The 20,692-nt window shown below is 42.8% G+C and overlaps 1 protein-coding gene across 1 annotated transcript in view; it reads right to left on the bottom strand.

The window, feature by feature from the left end:
* Positions 1 to 20,692, bottom strand: part of LOC111152542 (transient receptor potential cation channel subfamily M member 1) — a 144,605-nt gene that overhangs the window by 60,420 nt on the left and 63,493 nt on the right. Inside the window, exons 5-13 of the mRNA XM_022511028.1 lie at positions 16,177 to 16,256; positions 9,755 to 9,950; positions 8,210 to 8,423; positions 7,427 to 7,551; positions 6,802 to 6,973; positions 4,787 to 4,961; positions 4,229 to 4,352; positions 3,384 to 3,456; positions 2,384 to 2,484 (exon numbers count right to left, since the gene is read on the bottom strand). Of these exons, the coding sequence (XP_022366736.1) occupies positions 2,384 to 2,484; positions 3,384 to 3,456; positions 4,229 to 4,352; positions 4,787 to 4,961; positions 6,802 to 6,973; positions 7,427 to 7,551; positions 8,210 to 8,423; positions 9,755 to 9,950; positions 16,177 to 16,256 (1,260 nt within the window). The remainder of the gene's footprint in view (positions 1 to 2,383; positions 2,485 to 3,383; positions 3,457 to 4,228; positions 4,353 to 4,786; positions 4,962 to 6,801; positions 6,974 to 7,426; positions 7,552 to 8,209; positions 8,424 to 9,754; positions 9,951 to 16,176; positions 16,257 to 20,692) is intronic.

Below are 20,692 nucleotides of genomic sequence, written 5' to 3'. Positions count from 1 at the left end.
TGTTTAACCTCTTGGGAGCATCAGCTTTTTTCCAAATTCTAAATGAGGACAATCAGATCTATTTCAGAGTTCTGAAGGCTGTAATGCTCATGTATGTGAACACATGGGGCAAAACACAGTGTATAATCTAAACATCAGGTATTATCACCAATTGCTGCTTTGAATTTAAGATTCTAGTTCATGTGTTTTACCAAGGGCAAGCCTTTACCTATAGATGGAAGCCAAATGAATAGTTCTCATCCTGAAAAATAAGCAGACATTTCTTTCTGTTTCAGAAATCTCAGGGAGGCTGGCCAAGGTTTGTAGATTTTTGTCTTTAAAATGGACAGTGGTCTAGAGGTCCCCAAACCTTTTGCTCGTGGATGCTCAGACTGAGTTGGGCCTATTTCCTTAAAAAAATTGCTAGCCCAAGTTTTTGTGACTCAGTATAAATAAATTACCTTGTTATATGTTCATATCAAACACTATTCTCTCTCTCTTTGCCGTTGTTGTTTTTAATAAAACCTTTTCACAAAGAATTTTGTTGGGGAAGTTGCGATTTTTGTACTTAAAAAAACATAGGTAGAAGAATATTAACAAGTAAAATATAACGAATAAGACCCGAGATTGCTTTGTTGTGAACTAATTATCAAGTCCTGCCCACCATGAGTTCTCTGTTGTGTCAAGAATTCCAGAAAAAATATAGATTCACAGCCACATAGTTAATTGAGTGCTTCAACCACTAAAGGAAGATTTTGGAGAACATATACTGCATTGTGGGGAGACAGAAGGATTTTTGGTTCCAGGTTACAGTCTTAATCACGTCTCCTGCTTGTCCATGGAAATGACTTGCAAAAGACCATGATAAAGAAAAATCTATAGGGGCGCCTGGGTGGCTCAGTGGGTTAAAGCCTCTGCCTTCAGCTCAGGTCATGATCTCAGGGTCCTGGGATCGAGCCCCGCATTGAGCTCTCTGCTCGGTAGGGAGCCTGCCTCCCCCCCTCTTTCTCTGCCTGTCTCTCTGCCTACTTGTGATCTCTGTCTGTCAAATAAAAAATAAAATCTTTAAAGAAAGAAAGAAAGAAAGAAAAATCTATTTCAAGAAGAGGCAGACAAGAGCTGTTAACAGATTTCTGGAAATACTGATGGGCAGTTAAAATCATGGAGAGGAAGCTGATGCCCAGAAGGACTAATGTGGAAGGAGCAGTAGAGGTGGGACCAGGTTTTTAAAGAGTAAGAGTTAGTGCTGGGTGGAAAGCATGGTGATTAGTGGAAGGACTGTCTACAGAGCAGGGGACCACGCATCCCGTCTTGTGTGGCAGGCTACCAGCCCAGCGGGCAGGTGCAGAATGACGGCATTCCTGAGCTTCATCCCCAGGCAGAGACTGTAGAACAGCTAGCTGCTCAAGAATTGGAAGGACCTGCTTAGAGAGGCCTGGAGCTTCACTGGTCTGTTCCAGTCTGCACATGGCAAAGCAAAGCTGTTCAGTGATAAAGTAGGCTTCCTACACTAGCCTCATCCCTCGCTCTGAAATGAGGATGGACAGGCCAGGATCTGCAACAGAAAAAGACGAGACGAACTTAATGGGAGCAGCTGACCGGGGAGAAAAATAGAGATAATTGAGGGAACAGAAGAGGACTTTAAAAAATCCAATTTGTATCTTCAGGGATTGCATTCATGAGATGAAAATAGGCTGGCATGAAAATGGAACCAGCAGGAAGTAGGAAAGCCTAGAGTTGTTTACGACAGGTTCTCATTCTGTATACACACCCCCACGACCCCCACACATACAATCATATTGCACACACAAACACCCTCTTACACACTACACATAGCACACACACACACACAGATACCATAGGTATATACCACACACATGCACACACACTAAACCATGCATGTGCATACATCATATACCCCCTCACACATAACACACACCCATATACATGCTACACAGACACACAGACCCTACACCCCAAAGACCACACACACACTCACACACACACGATTCTCTAGGCCTCTAGGATACCACAGAACAGAATTTTAAAAAAAGAAAAGAAAAACAATGCTGTCCATGCAATCATTGTATTTAATTTTAATGGGCTCTTTTCTTTCTTTTCCTTGAAAAGGGTAAGCCCCACTTCTCACTAGCAAAGATAAAATATTTACTGTTCATTTCTTCAAGAGCACTGGTTTGAATCTATAATTACAGCTAGTAGCTCTTCTGGCTGGTACTTTGAAGTTCAATAGCAACATCTCCTAATGATCCTAATGGATTACGCATTGGATCATCAGAAACCCCAGATAATTTCCTAAGATCTGTGTCACGAGGGAGAACATACTGATCTATCATCTGTACAAGGTCAAGGTAAATGGTAGAAAATGAAAAACACTTATTTTCACCGGCCAGCGGGGCCCAAACACAAAGATCTGACTTCGTGCTATGTCCACGCGGTTCCAAGCCAGTGCCAAGCTCAGCTGGTCTGGGGCAGAAGCATTGGTTCCTGGAAAGGCAAGAAACGAGGCTCTTCTCACTCAGTGCCTGGACCGTCCTGGTTTGGCAGGTGCTGGGCGGTTAGCACGGGCTTCCCGGGGTTGACCCCCACCCCCCAGAAACCAAGCACTCCTGTCTTTTCTCTTGCCCCTGAGTGTCTACTCAAGCCCCAAAGCTAAGAACTTCCTATTCTCACAGAATTGCCTGAGAGGAGGTTGGAGGCAACCTCTTTCCGTACCTACTTGGCTTGATCTCCCTGGAAGGGACGGAGGAGGCACCTGGTGACCCCAGGACCCTCATCTGCAAGAGGCATCTGTCAGGCCAGGGCAAGGGGTGCTGTCCCTTCAAGCCAAATGTGAGTATAGGCCAAGAGCAACAGCCCCCAGCTGCAGGGAGACCAGCACAGGACTACTGGGCAGCTGGCCCAATGGTGACATTCTCCTCTCTTATCCCTGCCCCCTTATGGTCCCAGAGTAACCAAGAGGCAGGGAGGAAATGTGTGTCCTGGGAGTGACCCCAAGAGTGGCCAGGTTGCAGCCTATCATTAGGAGCGGGATGGGGAAATTGAACACAACACTGTGGGATGCAGTGATAACAAATGAAAAATGGTTCGTGGTCACCTCTATGACAAAATCCTTAATGACAGACAAATAGAAACTGGTCTGACTTCAGCCATCACAGGCCACTGGGACCCACAGAAAACACCCCTTCCCGGGAAACCCATCGTGAACCTGGTCGTTCCCCATGGCTTCACACTGAGATAACTCCAGGCAGCCTGACGGGCTCGGGAGCCTATCACCAATAGACACAGTTCCTGGCAGAAGAGGGAGAGGGGTTTCTGGCCATGAGCAAAGCCCCAGGTGAGGCCAGCACCAAGAGGCCAGGAGTCGCTGATTCCTGAGAGCTCACCTTTCAACAGGGCAGTTAAAATTGCCATCTCGATGTCTTGCTGACCCTCGGCACCCATTCTAAACACAGTGACCTGAAAACGAGTTAATCATGAGAAGACTAGGTAAAGTCAAGCTGCAATTGAGAGGGCGAATCGGGGTGTTTTTGAAAAAGGACCATAGAGCCTGACATGGGATGCAATGATTCAGAAAATGCATCAATTTTAAACCAGGTGCCTTTCATTTCCATGAGGGACAACCTTGCTCATCCAGGCTCTGAGTCCTTGCCTGGGTCCCTGTTTTATTATTTTACCCAATCTGCTTCAACACCCCCGGAGAGGAAAGAGCTCGTTCAGGATCCATGTACTCCATTATCTAAATCGCAATTGGAGATGACACAATCATTTCCACTCAGAAACGTGCCCTATTCGTAGGAAATTTGTAGATTTAGAATTTTGTGCATATTCCTCTACCAGCATAATTAGGGAGGGCAAGGAGTGGAAAATAATTACTGTATTTGGAAAGTGAAGGGACAGAATTTTGTAAGCACACCTAAAAGGGTGTGTTTGTCACTCCTCAACACTTGACATACAATTAATGTCATGAGCCTCAGAACTGGCGTGATGTGGCATGGGGTCACCTGATGTTTTCCAGGATCTGAAAGCACCCCAGTCCCTCTTTTGCGCATGCGTACTCTGCTTCCATCACGTGGGCCTAACGGCTAATTTGGTAGGGATTTGTAAACTGACACTTGGCAAAGCCTGAACTAAAATATGAGCGAGTCCATCACGCACACATGGGCAGAATTAGCAAGGAAACATAATTCTCTCTGCGGAGCTGGTTTGGACATAAACTGAAGACACTTACAAGTTCTTTCTTTTTCATGCACTCCATTATAATTGCAAACAGCTGATGCGATTGTGTCTTGTTGTAATTAAATGTTTTCTGAATGGTAACTAGAAGCTGATCCTTGAGGGATTCATTTATTACCCTGTTCGAAGGAAATGCGAAAGAGAAGAAAACAGCACGAGTTAAATCTGTATGTGAATAGATCAGAGAACTCTAGGTTGGTCTGGTGTCTTTGACTTGAAACTTTACCATTGGAGGCTATCCCAGGCTAGGAGACAAAAGGGGACCGCAGTCAAAAACTGCATTCACACGCGTCCTAAATTCCAGGCTCGCTGAAAACCTTATAAGGGAAAATGAAGTTGGAAGGGAGCATATTCCCCCAGAGAAAGAATTCCGTAAGAAACATCATGCCCTTGATGCTCCCTCACATGCTGACCTCAGAAAATGGGAGAAAGCTAGTAAATCTTCATTATTTAGCATCTTTGGAATGGCTCAATGTATCACTTACAGTTTTCTTCTTGATCTAACAAGAAGGCAGTTAAAAACCCACCCTCTGCAACAGGTCGGAAATCCTACCCTCCGTCTTCACAGTACTTGTGTGCAAAAGACAGAATGTCCGACGCTCGTCCACTGCCATCACAAATGACCACGGGAACTGGAGGGTCTTCTCGGAGATATTCCAAGACAATGGAAACCACATTAGGGCCTCCTTCTACCACCAGGCCCACGAGGGGCACACCCTGCCCCAATCCTGCAACATAAAATACATTCATCATAGAGGCCAATGTCATGGCACAGATTACCCGCGAGGGCAAACTCGGGCCACCATCATTAGCCTGGCAGGGACTAACTTGTTCCCCGAGTCCGCCATCTATCTCCGTCAGATAATAGGACTCTTCAGAAACTCAGTAGGAGCAGGCTAACTTCTGGAGGCAGAACCAACAGAGTGAACTCTGGAAGAATTCAAGAACTCGAGATTTCTGGAGAGGGAAGACAGTGGAGGTGGAGAAGCCACTGAGACACATTTGTCTTCTTGACAATTTCACCCCGGGCTAGGCAGGACAGGTCATACACTGAGCATGTTTCACCTAGTGTCCCTTGGTTGTGATGGGAGTTACTTGATGAGCATTTTAATGCATGGCAAGTAGGAGAAATGTCCTTCGTCTCATCGTTCTGAAGGCCTTCAGAGAAAATCTGCTAGCATAGGAGGAGGAAATCTAAAAATTTCAAGTGGCTGAATTCAGAGTTTTGGGTTTGCTTCCATGATACACTTCTATAGCCAGGGACCTTAAAACTTTTTTTTGAACACGTTTGTCTTCTTCTACCAGGGTAATCTCCGTTAAGTTCATTTCAGCGAATATGCACTGAGGGTCTGCCTGGTGCCAGGCCCTGGCCAAAAGATACTGGAAAAAATGGATCAAGACGATGTGGATCCTGCCTGAGATTTGCAACCCAAGCAAGTCTTGGGATTCCAGATTCTCAGGAATAGTGTAGCCAAATCACTTTATTTTCTATAAACAGTGTAAAATTGGTTTTTCTTGGTTGAGGCCGGACTCCCCGAAGCTCCAAGCTGTGAGAGATGACAACTGAGCACCCCTTTGCTGTCCCTGCCCCACTCAGAGCCCTAGGCAAAGGATGACAAAGGGAAGCCCACAAGTCACACGGACAGATGCAGTTGGGTAGCATGAAAACTTACAAGTCCGAGACAATGACAAATGTGAGAACAAAAAAATCAGTTATCAAGCAGTTTATCAATGGAGATTTGAATCTTGGAAAATCCACAGTCCCCTTAGCAGGCAAGCATTCTAACCGCTTGTGCCATTCTATAGGCCCTTCATTAGCCTTGATGATGACTATTTCCAGGACTTAGACTGGCTTTCACAAAAATCTTATCAGTAATGGTAAAAACAAAATACTCTTTAAAATCTCTTCATAATAGTTTGGCAGTAAGAACTGCTGGAGTATGAACATGTTCCAAGAGATGACACCAGTTATTTTCATTCTAACTGGTATTGTTTCATCTGGTTGTGGTTTGCTCCTTTCTCTTGAGCTTGACCTCACCAACCTCCCCTGGGCAGCAGCTCCGCTGCAAGCCATGCCATCTGGGCCAGCACCGGTGGAGCCATGGGGGAGCAGATGTCCTACAACCGCATCTTAGTTTGGGGGATAGACCCAGAGCTATAGAGCTATTTAATGTAACGATCACACTAACCCTTACTTGATGGAAGAAATCCGACCTACATCTTGGAGTGAGAAGCTTTCTTCCTGTTCAGACATTAAGCAAATAACTATAGTAATTACAGTGGAAAACGTGGTGGGCAATGCCATCACCATGACAACCGCCACAGGGCTGTTTCTTGCACCATCCCTCCCAGTGAACCTGGGGCAGAACATCGCCACACAGCTCAGTGAGTGTGAGATTAGGTAGGTGGCCAGGGTGAGGGGGCTGGACAAGTCTGTTGATCTGTTGTTCAGTGGATCTAATGAGAATCAAGGTGAAAGCTCTCAACACCCTTGGGAAGTTTCCTTTTCAGCCCAGGTTTCACGGCAGCCGTGGCAGCCCAGCACCCATGGCCTTCGCTGGAACTTACTTGTGTTAATCTTCTGCAGAGAGATGTGCTTCTCCAGCTGCCTCCGCAGCTTCACCTCGGCACCGTATTTGCCCAGGGTGCCGTTGTCAGCCAGGATGAAGTGAGTGTGCGAGTTGTTGAGCAATGAGAGCTTGCTGAGGGGGTTGGACATGGTTTGGTATACTCTTGTTACCTGGCAAAATGCACAACACAGATCAGAGCTGCAGAACTCAGACATGAAGACTAACGGGGGAAGCAGGTAGAATTCAGATGTATCCTCAAGGTTACAAGTGCATGATCCACTTATAGAACATTGTTGGAATAATAAAATTATAGAGATAAGGGGCAGATTCGTGGCTGCCAGTGGTTAAAGAGGTAGGAGGGGTGGGAAGGAATTAGGTATGGATGTTAAAGGGCAACATGAGTGATCCTAGTAGGGATGGAAATGTGCTACATCTTGTCTGTATCCATGTCAATATCCTGGGTGTGATACTGTACCATAGTTTTGCAAGATGGTACCATTGGGGAAGGGGGGTTGGCATATGGGACCTCTATTATTTCTTGCAACTGCAGGGAATCCACAATTATCTCAAAATAAAGACTTTGATTTTAAAAAATTACCAATATCTGGGGAGGAAACACTTACATCCTTTCCAACCAGGTCTTCCTTATTTTCCACGATGCCCCATGGAGCGATTCCTATAGCACAAACCCGGCCTCTGGACTTGGAGGAGTGGTCTTTTAAGGCATCCCCTACATGGCTGATAACACCTGTAAGCAGCCATGAATCATATTTTTAGGCCCAATACCTCCCATCATACCATTAGTTATGAACTTTAGGGGTCCCTTCTCTGAGCCACTCCATTCCCTATGGAATAGGGTTGAAGCATATAGATCTTCATCATTAAAAGGAAGTACGCTGAAAGTCCAAGCTCATAATAATTAGTCATTCAGCATTAGCTCCTAGAAAAGGGAAAACAAAAGCCCCAAACTAGAGCAATGGTGCATGGACTTCCTTTATAAATTTCTGGGACATAAAGAGGGAAGTAAGTGGGGGTGCCTTGGAAGTCACTGGGCGCATTTAGCTGAAGTTGAGAGTCAGACTGCCTGGCGTGTCCCTAACCTCTCCCTGCCTCAGTTTCCTCTCCCATAGGACAGTGGAAAGGATTGTCAGGGGTCCTCAGTGAAAATGAGGCTTGTACAGGGCTCGGGTCAAGGAATGACGTTGTGGGTGCCAGAAAAGTTGACCATTACTGCTATCATATCAAAATAACAAACAAGCTACTGGGTAAAGATTTCACTTCTGTCATAAATATTGTCTGGTTGCAATGCATTTTGTTTTTTGACCTTAATTATTCAGAAGCTCTTTGGGAACCACCATGAGTTCTGGGTTTGTATGTTTGTTGCAAGGGAATGAGGTTGTTCTTACCGGTACTGACGCCCCCGGTGAAGATCCAGGCCCCAGTGGTCATGGCGGCCTTGATCAGACCTTTCCCAAAGACCTGTTTCAGCTTGGGCTGCATCTCAAAGTTCTGGAGGCCTCCATGCACAGATATTAAGAGCTTGGGGAGTTCCAGCTGCCAGTCTTTCACCATAAGATGAAGCAGTGCATCTGGCTTGGTGTCATAGGATACTCGGATATACTGTAAAAGAGTGTGTGACACTCAGGACCATTCCTGGTTTTCCTCTCGTATCACAGGGAAACAGTGCTACCACTCCTGTCCCGAGCAAAAGCTGTCTTGGCTTTCTGTTCCTCTGTATGAGTCTGTGGCCAAGTGAGGGAAGGGAACTTTGGGAGCGTTGCCAGATTTTAGCAAATAAAAATACAGGACTCTCAGTTAAATTTGAATTTCATGTGAACATTGAAAAATGTTTTATTGTAAGTATGACTTCATGCCATATTTGGGACATACTTATACCAAAAAGTTATGTGGTTCATCTGAAATTCACATAGAACTGGCTGTCCTGTGTTTTACCTGGCAAACCCTTAATCTTGAAAAAATCAATTCTAAAGCTGGCTCAGCTAGAACCATGGCTCCAGAGGTTGGACAGAGCAATGTTGAGGGAGCGGTCTTCTGGCCGCACTGAGTGGGTGCTGAGAATGGGGATCCTGGGCCAGTCTCTGGACTTGACTTTCCCCCCAAGGAGAGGAAGAGGTTAATGGTCAGATATCTGCCTTGGCCCCTATGAACCACTTCTTTGTGTCCATGCCAACGTGTAGGGTGCCATTCCAGAAGTCCCTATTTTGTGCTATTTGGAATACAAATGCATTTTATTTGCACAATGACGTTGGGCCAGTGGAATAAAATGAAATTGCAAAAATGATCTGACTGGGCATGTGGGAGTATTATTCGGAATTAGCTGAAAGGAATCACAGTGCTAACGCCTTCCCTCTCTGGCAGGGCTCATCAGAAAGGCAGAGGGCACTCCCTGTTTACACGCAAATGTGAAAGACCTCAGTCTTCTTGGGCCAATTGAATGCAGGCCCAGGGAGGCTGTGGTCGGACTTCAGAGGGAACCATTTCCAGACACTCCTAACCCATTTAAGGGGGGTGGGGCTTGAAGGTCCACAGTCATAAAAAACAAAACCAAACCCCAAACAACCCCAAAAAACAAATAGCGTAATTTCTCACTCATCACTGGAGATAGAGTGATGAGTATGGTTGCATACTTGGGCTGGAGCATAATTTGTGTATTCACAACTCTGGTATGAATTTAGTGACACTACTTGGGTTTTTTTTGTTTTCTTTTTTTTTGGGGTTTTTTTTTTTTTTTTTTTTTAGAATAGCGCTCAGTTTCCAAATCTCATGACTAAAAAGTTGAGTGTGCAGATATATTTCTTGCCTTTGCAATGAAATATCTAAGAAGACTGAGCCACGCTCTTGAAAGAAGACCCAGGTGTCTGCCATCTGGGGGTCTGGGAGGCTGGGCCTCTGATGGAGACTGTGGGCTCCCTTCCGAAGGCCTCTCTTACCATGGCTTTATTGGAGTATCCTCCACCCTGGAATTCAAGAGCTCCATAAGAATCTGTTGGGTAGCTCTGGGTGTGTTTGCTGACAGACCATTTTTCAGGCTGAGTCTCCACCTGTTTATTTTCCTCTTCATTATTGCCAGATGTTACGCTTGGCAGAGGGGGGATGTGCTGGTTGGTGAACTGGCCACAGCAGCACCTGAAAACAAAGGTAAAACAGAGTCTTTCCATAACATTTTCCTCCTTACGATGAGTTCATCTAAACAGAAGGGTAGCATCCAAACAGGGGCAGACTAACACCTTACCTGGGGTTTGTAGGGGTAGAAATGCTCCTTATGATCGCCGTTTCCAGATAACCAACATATATCTATTTATATACCAGTCCATTTAAAACCCATCAGATGGCTGCCCTTCTTTACCGAACATATTTAGCTCTTTCTGATGTCTTGAAAACATCAATATAGACATCAATTGTTGGACATTCTGTGACAAAGTATAATCATGTCCTTCAGATATGGAGTTGATCTTCCAGGATTCTTCAATATTATTGAATTCTTCTGTTGCTTCATAAAACATTTCTCTACGTAAGTCACATTGAGAATATATTTCTTTTGCTGCTTATACTTTCATTATCATATTTAAGAATATTTTGTTAAATCCAAAGTCATGAAGATTTGCCCCTATGTTTTTGTCTAAGAACTTTATAGCTTTAGCCCCTACATTTAGATTTTTGATACATTTTGAGCTCATTTTTATATATGGTGTGAGGTGGGGGATAACTACGTTCTTTTGCATCTTGACATCCCGTTGTTTCTGTACCATGTGATGAATAGGCTGTTCCTTCTTCATTTGCTTTGGCCACCTTGCTGAAACATTGATTGTTCAGAGTTGCTTGGATATGTTTGGACTCTCAATTCTATTCCATTGGTCTGTATGTCTACCCTTATGTCACTACCACACTGGCTTAATGACTGTAGCTTTGTAGTAAGTTTGGAAATCAAGTAGAGTAAGTTCTCCTACTTTGTTCTTTTTCAAATAAGGTTGCTTGGGCTATTCTGCATCCCTTGCGATTCCCTATCAAGTGGCTTGTCAATTTCTGCAAAGAAGTAAGCTGTAGATCCTCTTGTGAATATTGCCATCTTAACAATATTAACCTGTTCTGACCCATGAATGCGGGCAATTTTTTTCCAATTATTTAGATCTTTGTTAATTTCTTTCAACACTGTTCGTACTTTTCAAAGTAGAGGTTTTGCACTTCTTTTGTAAGTTGATTCCTAAGTACCTTATCTTTTATTTATTTTTAATTTTTAAAAAAATTTTAGGTAGGCTCTGTGTCCAGCGTGGAGCCCAAGGTGGGGCTTGAACTCACAACCCTGAGATCAAGACCTGAGCTGAGATCAAGAGTCCAAAGCTTAACCAATTCAGCCACCCAGGCACCCCAGTATCTTATTTCTTTTGATGATATTATAAATGAAATTGTTTTGCTAGTTTCATTTTCCTATTGTTCATTGCAAATACATAGAAATACATATGATTTTTGTGTATTGATTTTTTTTTTACACTGTGACTTTACTGAACTTGCTCATAAGGTACAATAGGTTTTTTTTTTTTTGGTGATTCCTTAGGAGTTATTATATATAACATTATGTCAACAGCCAATAAAGATAGCTTTACTTCTCCCTTTCCACTACAGATGCCCTTTATTTCTTTCTCTGAATTACCTTGGCTAGGACCTCTAGTACAATTTTGAATAGAAGTGGTGAGAGTGGACATCCTTGTCTTGTCTCTGATAGTAGGAGCAAAGCATCCAATCTTGCACCATTGATGTTAACCGTGGATTTTCATAGATGTCCTTTATTAGACTGAAGGAGTTCTACTCCTATTTCCTAGGACTTCTTTTTTTAAATGAAAAAAGGGGTTGGACTTTGTCAAATGTTTTTTCGTTGTCAGTTGAGATGATTGTGTGACTTTTGTTATTTATTCTATTGGTGCGATGTATTACATTAGTTGATTTTCTGGCGTGAAACCAACCTTGCGTCCCTGGGATAAATCCCAGTTGATTATGGTGTATAATTCTTTTTTATATTTCTCTATATTTGGTTTGATAGTATTTGTTCAGGATTTCTGCATCTGTACTCACAGAAGATGCCATCATATAGTTTTCCTTTCTTGTGATGTCTTTGTCTGGTCTTAAAATCGAGGTAGTATTGACTTCATGAAACTGAAAACTGAGCTGGGGAGTGTTATCTAATCTTCTATTTTTTTAATTTTTTAGTGAGAAATTAGTATTAATTCTTTTCTTTTTTAAAAAATTTTATTTTATTTTTTTTCAGTGTTCCAAAATTCACTGTTTATGCACCACACCCAGTGCTCCATGCAATACGTGCCCTCCTTAATACCCACCACCAGGCTCACCCAACACCCCCCTCCAAAACCCTCAGTTTGTTTCTCAGAGTCCAAGGTCTCTCATGGTTTTTCTCCCCCTCCAATTTCCTTCCACTCACTTCTCCTTTCCATCTCCCAATGTCTTCCGTGTTATTCCTTATGCTCCATAAGTAAGTGAAACCATATGATAATTGACTCTCTCTGCTTGACTTATTTCCCTCAGCATAATCTCCTCCAGTCCCATCCATGTTGATACAAAAGTTGGGTATTCATCCTTTCTGATGGAGGCATAATACTCCATTGTATATATGGACCACATCTTCCTTATCCATTTGCCCATTGAAGGGCATCTTGGCTCTTTCCACAGTTTGGTGACTGTGGCCATTGCTGCTATGAACATTGGGATACATATGGCCCTTCTTTTCACTCCATCTGTATCTTTGGGGTAAATACCCTGTAGTGCAATTGCAGGATCAAGGCTAGCTCTATTTTTAAATTTTTAAGGAATCTCCACACTGTTTTCCAAAGTGGCTGCACCAACTTGCATCTCCACCAAGAGTGTAAGAGGGTCCCCTTTCTCCACATCCTCTCCAACACTTGTTGTTTACTGTCCTGTTGACTTTGACCATTCTAACTGGTATAAGGTGGTATCTCAATATGGTTTTGATTTGAATCTCCCTGATGGATAATGTGATTAACATTTTTTCATGTGTCTGTTAGCCATTTGTATGTCTTCTTTGGAGAAGTGTCTGTTCACATCTTCTGCCCATTTTTTTGATGTGATTATCTGTTTTTTGAGTGTTGAGTTTGAGGAGTTCTTTATAGATCTTGGATATCAGTCCTTTGTCTGTAGTGTCATTTATGAGTATCCTCTCCCATTCCATGGGTTGCCTCTTTGTTTTGTTGACTGTTTCCTTTGCTGTGCAGAAGCTTTGATTTTGATAAAGTCCCAAAAGTTCATTTTCTCTTTTGTTTCCTTTGCCTTGGGAGACATATCTTGAAAGAAATTGCTATGGCCGATGTTGAAGAGGTTACTGCCTATGTTAAATATTTGGTAAAAGTCATCATAAAAAATTTTTAAAGAGATTTTATTTATTTGTTTGACAGAGGGGTGGAGAGAGAGAACATAAGTAGGCAGAGCAGCAGGCAGAGGGAGAGGGAGAAGCAGACTCCCCACCAAGCAGGGAGCCCGATGTGGGACTCCATCCCAGGACCCTGAGATCATGAGCCTAGCTAAAGGCAGCCACTTAACCGACTGAGCCATCCAGGCGCCCCACTTTGTGGGTAATTTTTGATACTAATCCTATGCCTTCATTTCTTTCTTTTTTTTTTTAAGATTTTATTTTATTTATTTGACAGACAGAGATCATAAGGCAGAGAAGCAGGCAGAGAGAGGAGGAAGCAGGCTCCCTGCTGAGCAGAGATCCTGATTCGGGGCTCGATCCCAGGACCCTGGAATCATGACCTGAGCCGAAGGCAGAGGCTTTAACACCCTAACCACCCAAATGCCCCCCTATGCCTTCATTTCTTATAGGTCTATTCAGATTGTGTTGTTCTTCTTGAATTAGTCTGGTAGTTTGTGTCTTTCTTGGAATTTGATAGTAAGATTGGTAAGTAATGCCCTTTTATTTCTGATTCTAGTAATTTGAATTTGTTCTCTTTGTTTCTTCATTGAGTTAGTTAAAGGTTTGTGAATTCTGTTGATCTTTTCCAAGAACTACCTTTTGATTTCATTGATTTTTCTCTATTGTTTCAAAATTTTCTATTTTTTTTAACTTCCATTTTATTCTTTATCATTTCCTTCTGCTTCCCTAAGATTTAGTTTACTCTTACTAAGCCCAGAGGGAGAAGGGGTGGAGCTCTCTTGGTTCAAATACCAGACTGTAGCCCTTCTTACTGAATTTTTGTTGGTGTTTTTGCATAGATATTTCTTTATTTCCTATTGCCCTTTGGGACCATTTCCAGGGACTGTTAAATGGTTGTTTATTCATTCCAGGTTTTTGTTTTTTTGTTTTTGTTTTTTTTGTTTTGTTTTGTTTTATTTTTTCAGGGTGCAATTTTTTTTATTTGTTTGCCTCAGGGAAGAGTGGAAGCAGGTTTTCAGGAGGAAGTGAGACATATTTTCCTCACAGGGTAGCTCCCTGAAATGTTTGTGGAATTTTGCCAAAAAATATTAAGGCTCAGGTAAAACCCAGCATGAGTTGTTCCAACTCTGAGGATTCTGTGTTTTGGGTTCTAGTTTGAATCCTTTGAAAAGACATATAAACCTTTCAGTTTTAACTGCAAAATGAGGGAAACAAAGCACTTTTTTCCTCATAGATGTTTAAAAACAATCTGAGGGGTTTGAAGCGGCGAGGGGGTGGGAGGTTGGGGGAACCAGGTGGTGGGTATTAGAGAGGGCACAGATTGCATGGAGCACTGGGTGTGGTGCAAAAACAATGAATACTGTTATGCTGAAAATAAATAAATTTTTTTAAAAATTAAAAAAAAAGAATTAAAAAAAAGAATATAGAAAAGTAACTCAGAAAAATTAAACCAAAATATCCAATAACATATTAACTAACTAAAAATAGCCAAAGATATTTGGTCAAAGAAATACAAATATAAGCTATCTTTTCCCACTGATTTCTAAATTCTAAATTTTTCCAACAGTATTTGTATATTAGTAAAAATGTTATTTTGTGTATAAATCTTATAGGCCCTCTGAAAGAAATTATGCAAAATGTATCAGAAGTCTTTAAAAAGTGAATATGTTATGACCTACCAATTCTATGTCAAGGAATTGATTCAAAGGAATTAATCAAACAGGTATGTGAAGTGTGTAAAAATTATGAACAAAGTTATTTACTATGACACTGTTAATAAAACCAAACTTGGAGACATTCTGCATATTTACCAAGATTAGTTAAAAATGTAACAGAACACTATGCAGCCATTAAAAATATAATTTATTGCCTAGGAAACATATATGAGATGATATATTAAGTGAGAGATACGGTATCTTTTTTTTTTTTTTAAGCCCGTGCTAGAGAATGCATCCAACTCACAGAAGAGTCTCATGTGTGAGACCCTGAGGCCCTTTCTGCTTCTTCTGCCGCCCAGCCACTTGGCTGTGTGGGGCATTGCAATGCCAGGAAGGCTAGCATAGGTAGTTTCCTTCAAGGAGGTTCCAGGTGTCACTGAAATAAGGAGGGAAATTTATGTGCAACAGAAGGAAGACTTTTGTGATCTTTGGCATTGTCCCTTACAGCATATTTCTTGCCCTTGGGTTTAAGCAGGGAGGAAAATCTATGCGGTGGTGGTGGAAAGGACGGGCTTGGGGACATGACAGGGCTAGGGTTGTATGTGTCAGATTTGACCTACGTGATCTCTGAGAGTCTGTGCGCTCTTTGTCAGTGATCCTACCTGCATGGGTTTCATATCGGGTGAACATATGGGTAAAACATCCCCCTCTGGCTCTCCAAACTCCGCTCATAGCTATTGTCCTCAGAGATGGGAAGGTTTGGCTAAATTCATCTCCAGTCACTTTCACAGCTTTAGAAGACCTACTGCTTAATTTATAACAGACTCATTTCCATGTAAGTGAATGAAATTGACATTTTGTGTACAAAGTCTGCCTTTACACAGAGTTACATCTAGTTCACTTAACCGCTCAGAACTTTCCCGTGGTGGAAGTACTTGTTTATCTAAATAACATTATGAATCTCTAACAAAAGGCCGTGAAGTTACCCTGGAAATCTGTCTAAAGCTATCAGCATCTTGTTCTCCCTCAGACTAGGAGGAACGCTGTCAGCCCATCTGGTTATGAGAGCTCACGTTAGATTAGGATGAGTGCCGGACAGCAATCTTTCCTGCATCTTAACAGAGAAACTTCTTAGCTGAAGTATTCCATGGTTAATGCCTCCCATGGGGAATGGATTCTGACCATTCTTCTTGCATCGTACCACCCCCCCCCAACTTCACAAACACAAGAATAGTTGCTGGCACCTGGTAGACAAGTGCTGGTTTGGATAATGTCTTAGTTGTGACTTCCAATTTACCTGCTAGGGTCTTTAGTGCTGGGAATTACAAAGACACATTCTCTTTTGCAAAAGGTTTTTTCTATCCAAGCTTTCTGTCCCTGGAAGAGAAAGAAATGAAAATTAGATTGATATCATCCCAAAGTCTAGTCGGATTTCTCTCTTTTACTTTTATAAAACCACAGTGCCACTAACAGAAGTCTGCCCAAAACATCTGCATAGATGGTGGAGGCAGCTCTTCAAGGATCGTAGCTTTGGTTCCTTTTCAGAGAAATGGCTTGGAAGTATGTATTCATGGTTTCCATAGGGTTGCAAAAAGTAATCTTTGCATGCAAATCAGTCTGCAAAGGGGGCATGATACCGCCCTGGAGTAAGCCAGTGCCTGGACAAGCCCTGGTGTGAACATGAGTTACTGGAGAAGCCAACCAACCAAGTCTACAAGACTCTGGTCAAGATTTTGTTTTGCTGTCAAGAACGTCATCTTCTGTGGGCTTCTAGGCACCCACACACCATAGTAATTTTACAAGTGGGCTCTCTGGTGCTCAGATTCACTGCATATTATTTTTATAATTTAAAGTATTGAAAGTTGTAAGGAAATGGACACTCATATAACACAGTTGCTGCAGCTGGAAGTTGGTACAATGTCTGTCAAGGGCAATTTGGCAATAATATCAAAATTGCAAAGCATATACCTCTGGACATGTCAGTATTTTACTCTACCAATACGCCTGAACACATGCAAAATGCACACTATGCATCCACTATTTATAATATCCGAAGACTGGACATCACTTACTGTCTTCCAGTAGGGGATTGTTACCTGTGTTATGGAAGAGTCATTCATGGAATTCTCTGTGGCTATTAAAAAAAAATAAAAAATACAGGGGCGCCTGGGTGGCTCAGTGGGTTAAGCCGCTGCCTTCGGCTCAGGTCATGATCCCAGGGTCCTGGGATCGAGTCCCGCATCGGGCTCGCTGCTCAGCAGGAAGCCTGCTTCCCTTCCTCTCTCTCTGCCTGCTTCTCTGCCTACTTGTGATCTCTCTCTGTCAAATAAATAAATAAAATCTTTAAAAAAAAAAAAAATAAATAAATAAAAAAAATAAAAAATACTTTCTCTGCGTCAACAGGGAAAGATCACCGAGCTGTAGTAAGTGAAAAAGCAAGACATGGAATAATCTCTAGGGTATTGTCATTCCGTTACATAAGAAATATGTATATGGAAATACTCTTGCTTGAAGGTAGACACAATATACTAGGAAGGGTTGACAAGAAGCAGCTAACACTGGTTGCTCCGGGAGGTGGGTGGATCCAGAAACCTGGGGGACATGGCGAAGAGGAGACACTCACAAATGGAGTGCTCTTTTAAATTCTTGAAAAAGATTTTATTTTTATTTTTATTTTTTTTAAAGATTTTATTCATTTTTTGACAGAGATCACAAATAGGCAGAGAGGCAGGCAGAGAGAGAGAGGGAGAAGCAGACTCTCCACTGAGCAGAGAGGCCAACGTGGGCCTCCATCCCAGGACCCTGGGACCATGACCTGAGCCGAAGGCAGAGGCTTTAACCCACGGAGTCACCCAGGCGCCCCAAAAAGATTTTATTTTTTAACAGCCATTTTAGCATTATAACAAAATTGAAATGGAGGTAGAGAGAGTTCCCATATACTCCCTGTTCCCACACATGCACAACCTCTGTCATTATCAGCACTGTCCATCAAGAGTGGTACGTGGTTTACCAAGATTGAACCTACACTGACATTTCATAATTATCCAAAGCCCATAGTTTACTGTAGGATTCACTCTTGGTGTTGTATACCCTATGGATTTGACAAATGTATAATGACACGTATCCACCATCACACTATCACACAGAGCAGTTTCACTGCCCTAAACGTCCTCTGTGCTCTGTTTTTCATCCCTTCCTCCCCCCTAGCCGAGACCCTGGTAACCACTCATCTTTTTACTGTCTTCACAGTTTTGCCCTTTCCAGAATGTGATACAGTTTGAATCCTATCTATGTAGCCTCTTCAGATTGGCCTCGTTCACTTACTAACATGAATTTAAGATTCCTCTATGCCTTTCTGTGGCTTGATAGCTCATTTCTTTTTTCATGCTGAGGAAGATTTTATTGTCTGGATGAGCCACCGTTCACTGGAGCTGTTGGCTTCTGAGCTTTGGCAAATATGAATAAAGATGCAATAAACACATATGTGCAGGTTTTTGGCTGGGCTTAAGTTTTTCCTTTTAAACTGTTGGGATTTTTTCCCCTTAAAAATTTTGGGATTTCATCAAGATAAAAGGCTTCTGCACAGTAAAGGAAACAGTCAACAAAACAAAGAGGCAACCCATGGAATGGGAGAGGATACTCATAAATGACACTACAGACAAAGGACTAATATCTAAGATCCATAAAGAACTCCCCAAATTCAACACTCAAAAAACAGATAATCACATAAAAAATGGGCAGAAGACATGAACAGACACTTCTCCAAAGAAGACATACAAATGGCTAACAGACACATGAAAAAATGTTCATCATCATTAGCCATCAGGGAGATTCAAATCAAAACCACATTGAGATACCACCCTACACCAGTTAGAATGGCCAAAGTCAACAGGACAGTAAATAACAAGTGTTGGAGAGGATGTGGAGAAAGGGGAACCTTCTTACACTGTTGGTAGAGATGCAAGTTGGTGCAGCCACTTTGGAAAACAGTGTGGAGGTTCCTTAAGAAATTAAAAATAAAGCTACCCTATGACCCTGCAATTGCACTACAGGGTGTTTACCCCAAAGATACAGATGGAGTGAAAAGAAGGGCCATCTGTACCCCAGTGTTCATAGCAGCAATGGCCACAGTCACCAAACTGTGGAAAGAACCAAGATGCCCTTCAACAGATGAATGGATAAAGAAGATATGCTCCATATATACAATGGAGTATTATGCCTCCATCAGAAAGGATGAATACCCAACTTTTGTATCAACATGGACAGGATTGGAGGAGATTATGCTGAGGGAAATAAGTCAAGCAGAGAGCTTCAATTATCATATAGTTTCACTTACTTGTGAAGCATAAGGAATAACATGGAGGACATTAGGAGAAGGAAAGGAAAAGTGCATTGGGGGAAATTGGAAGGGGAGATGAAGCATGAGAGACTGTGGACTCTGAGAAACAAACTGAGGGTTTTGGAGGGGAGGGGGATGGGGGGTTAGGTGAGCCTGGTGGTGGGTATTAAGAAGGGCACGTTATTGCATGGAATACCGGGTGTGGTGCATAAACAATGAATCTTGGAACAGTGAATAAATAAAATAAAATTTAAAAAGAAATATGAGAAATCCCATCATAAAGTCATAAAAAATTTTAATTACATAAATGTATAAACTATTTAAAAATAGAAAAAGTTTGCCTGTAATTCAAAAGTAAAATAAAACAAGTTTTTAAGAAGAGAAAAGCCCTAGGTGCTGTCATTTTTCATTTGCCAACCTCTTATTCCTCTACGTCCATTTGTTGAACATGTGCTTTGTACAAGGTGCTGTGTTGAGAGCTTGGGGACTTCCAGGGCAGGCTGGGTCACCAGCCCCCAGCAGTGCTGTACTGTGTGGCGCCTGCACGCACTGAAGGATGTTGGCAGCACGGGGTGGCTTGCTGGAGCCGAGGGAGGCGGGATGCAAACCTGTCTCCTTTATTGGGGAGCCAGCATCATTCTCTGTATCTCCCTTAGGCCTGGCTCAATGCGAGTTGTGTTATTTGTGTATGTGCTTGTGTGTGCTTGTGTGATGTGTTCGTGCGTGTGTAGGATGTATGTGTGGTGTATGAGTGTGGAGTGTATGGGATATAGGTACGTGTGTGGTGTGATGTGTGCACATGTGTGGTAGCGTGTGTGTGTGAGTGGGTGTGATATGTGTGGTGCGTATACGTGTGTGATGTGTGCAATGTAGGTGGTGTGTGTCATGCATGTGGCATGTGTGCTATGTGGCATGTGGTGTATATGTAACATGAGTGTGTCTCTCATGTTGGGTCGGCAGGCACAGGGGAATGCAGCCACCTAGCTTGTGAAACCTGGAAATCCTGAGCCAGACCTTGGAGAAACCATGGAAGCCAGAGCCTCATGTTCTTGGCCACCGTCCCACCGTCTCCAGGGAGCGTCGCAGTGTGACTGTGACCTGAAGGTCTGGTGGCCCTCACCCACCTGGGCAGCAATGCTGATTTAGGGGTTCCCTCGTGTCCATGGATGTCACCTCCTCAGAGGGGGGCAACAACACTCACGTGTCACAGAGGCTCTCCCCAGTGAGGTCAAGTCAGGACCCAATGCCCCTTTTGTTGCTCTGCAGAGTCCTGGCCCCAGTCTTAGGCATGCAGAGACAGTCTGATCAGGGTTTTCATCCTTCTGGATGGACCCATGGGGCCCCAAGCCTTTCTGGGAAGATCGTAGAGTCAGCCAGTCACTTGGCTTCTTTATGAATAACAGGAAGGATTATAATTCAAAAACTTCCCTAGGGGCCTTCAAAAAAGCAACGCTGTATACATTTCTCCCCAAAT

This window comes from Enhydra lutris, unplaced genomic scaffold (assembly GCF_002288905.1).
Source record: "Enhydra lutris kenyoni isolate GAN:26980312 unplaced genomic scaffold, ASM228890v2 scaffoldscaffold29, whole genome shotgun sequence".
NCBI classification, from domain to species: Eukaryota; Metazoa; Chordata; class Mammalia; order Carnivora; family Mustelidae; genus Enhydra; species Enhydra lutris.
The sequence above is the reverse complement of the archived record's forward strand: the minus strand, read 5'-3'. Positions and strand labels throughout refer to the sequence as shown.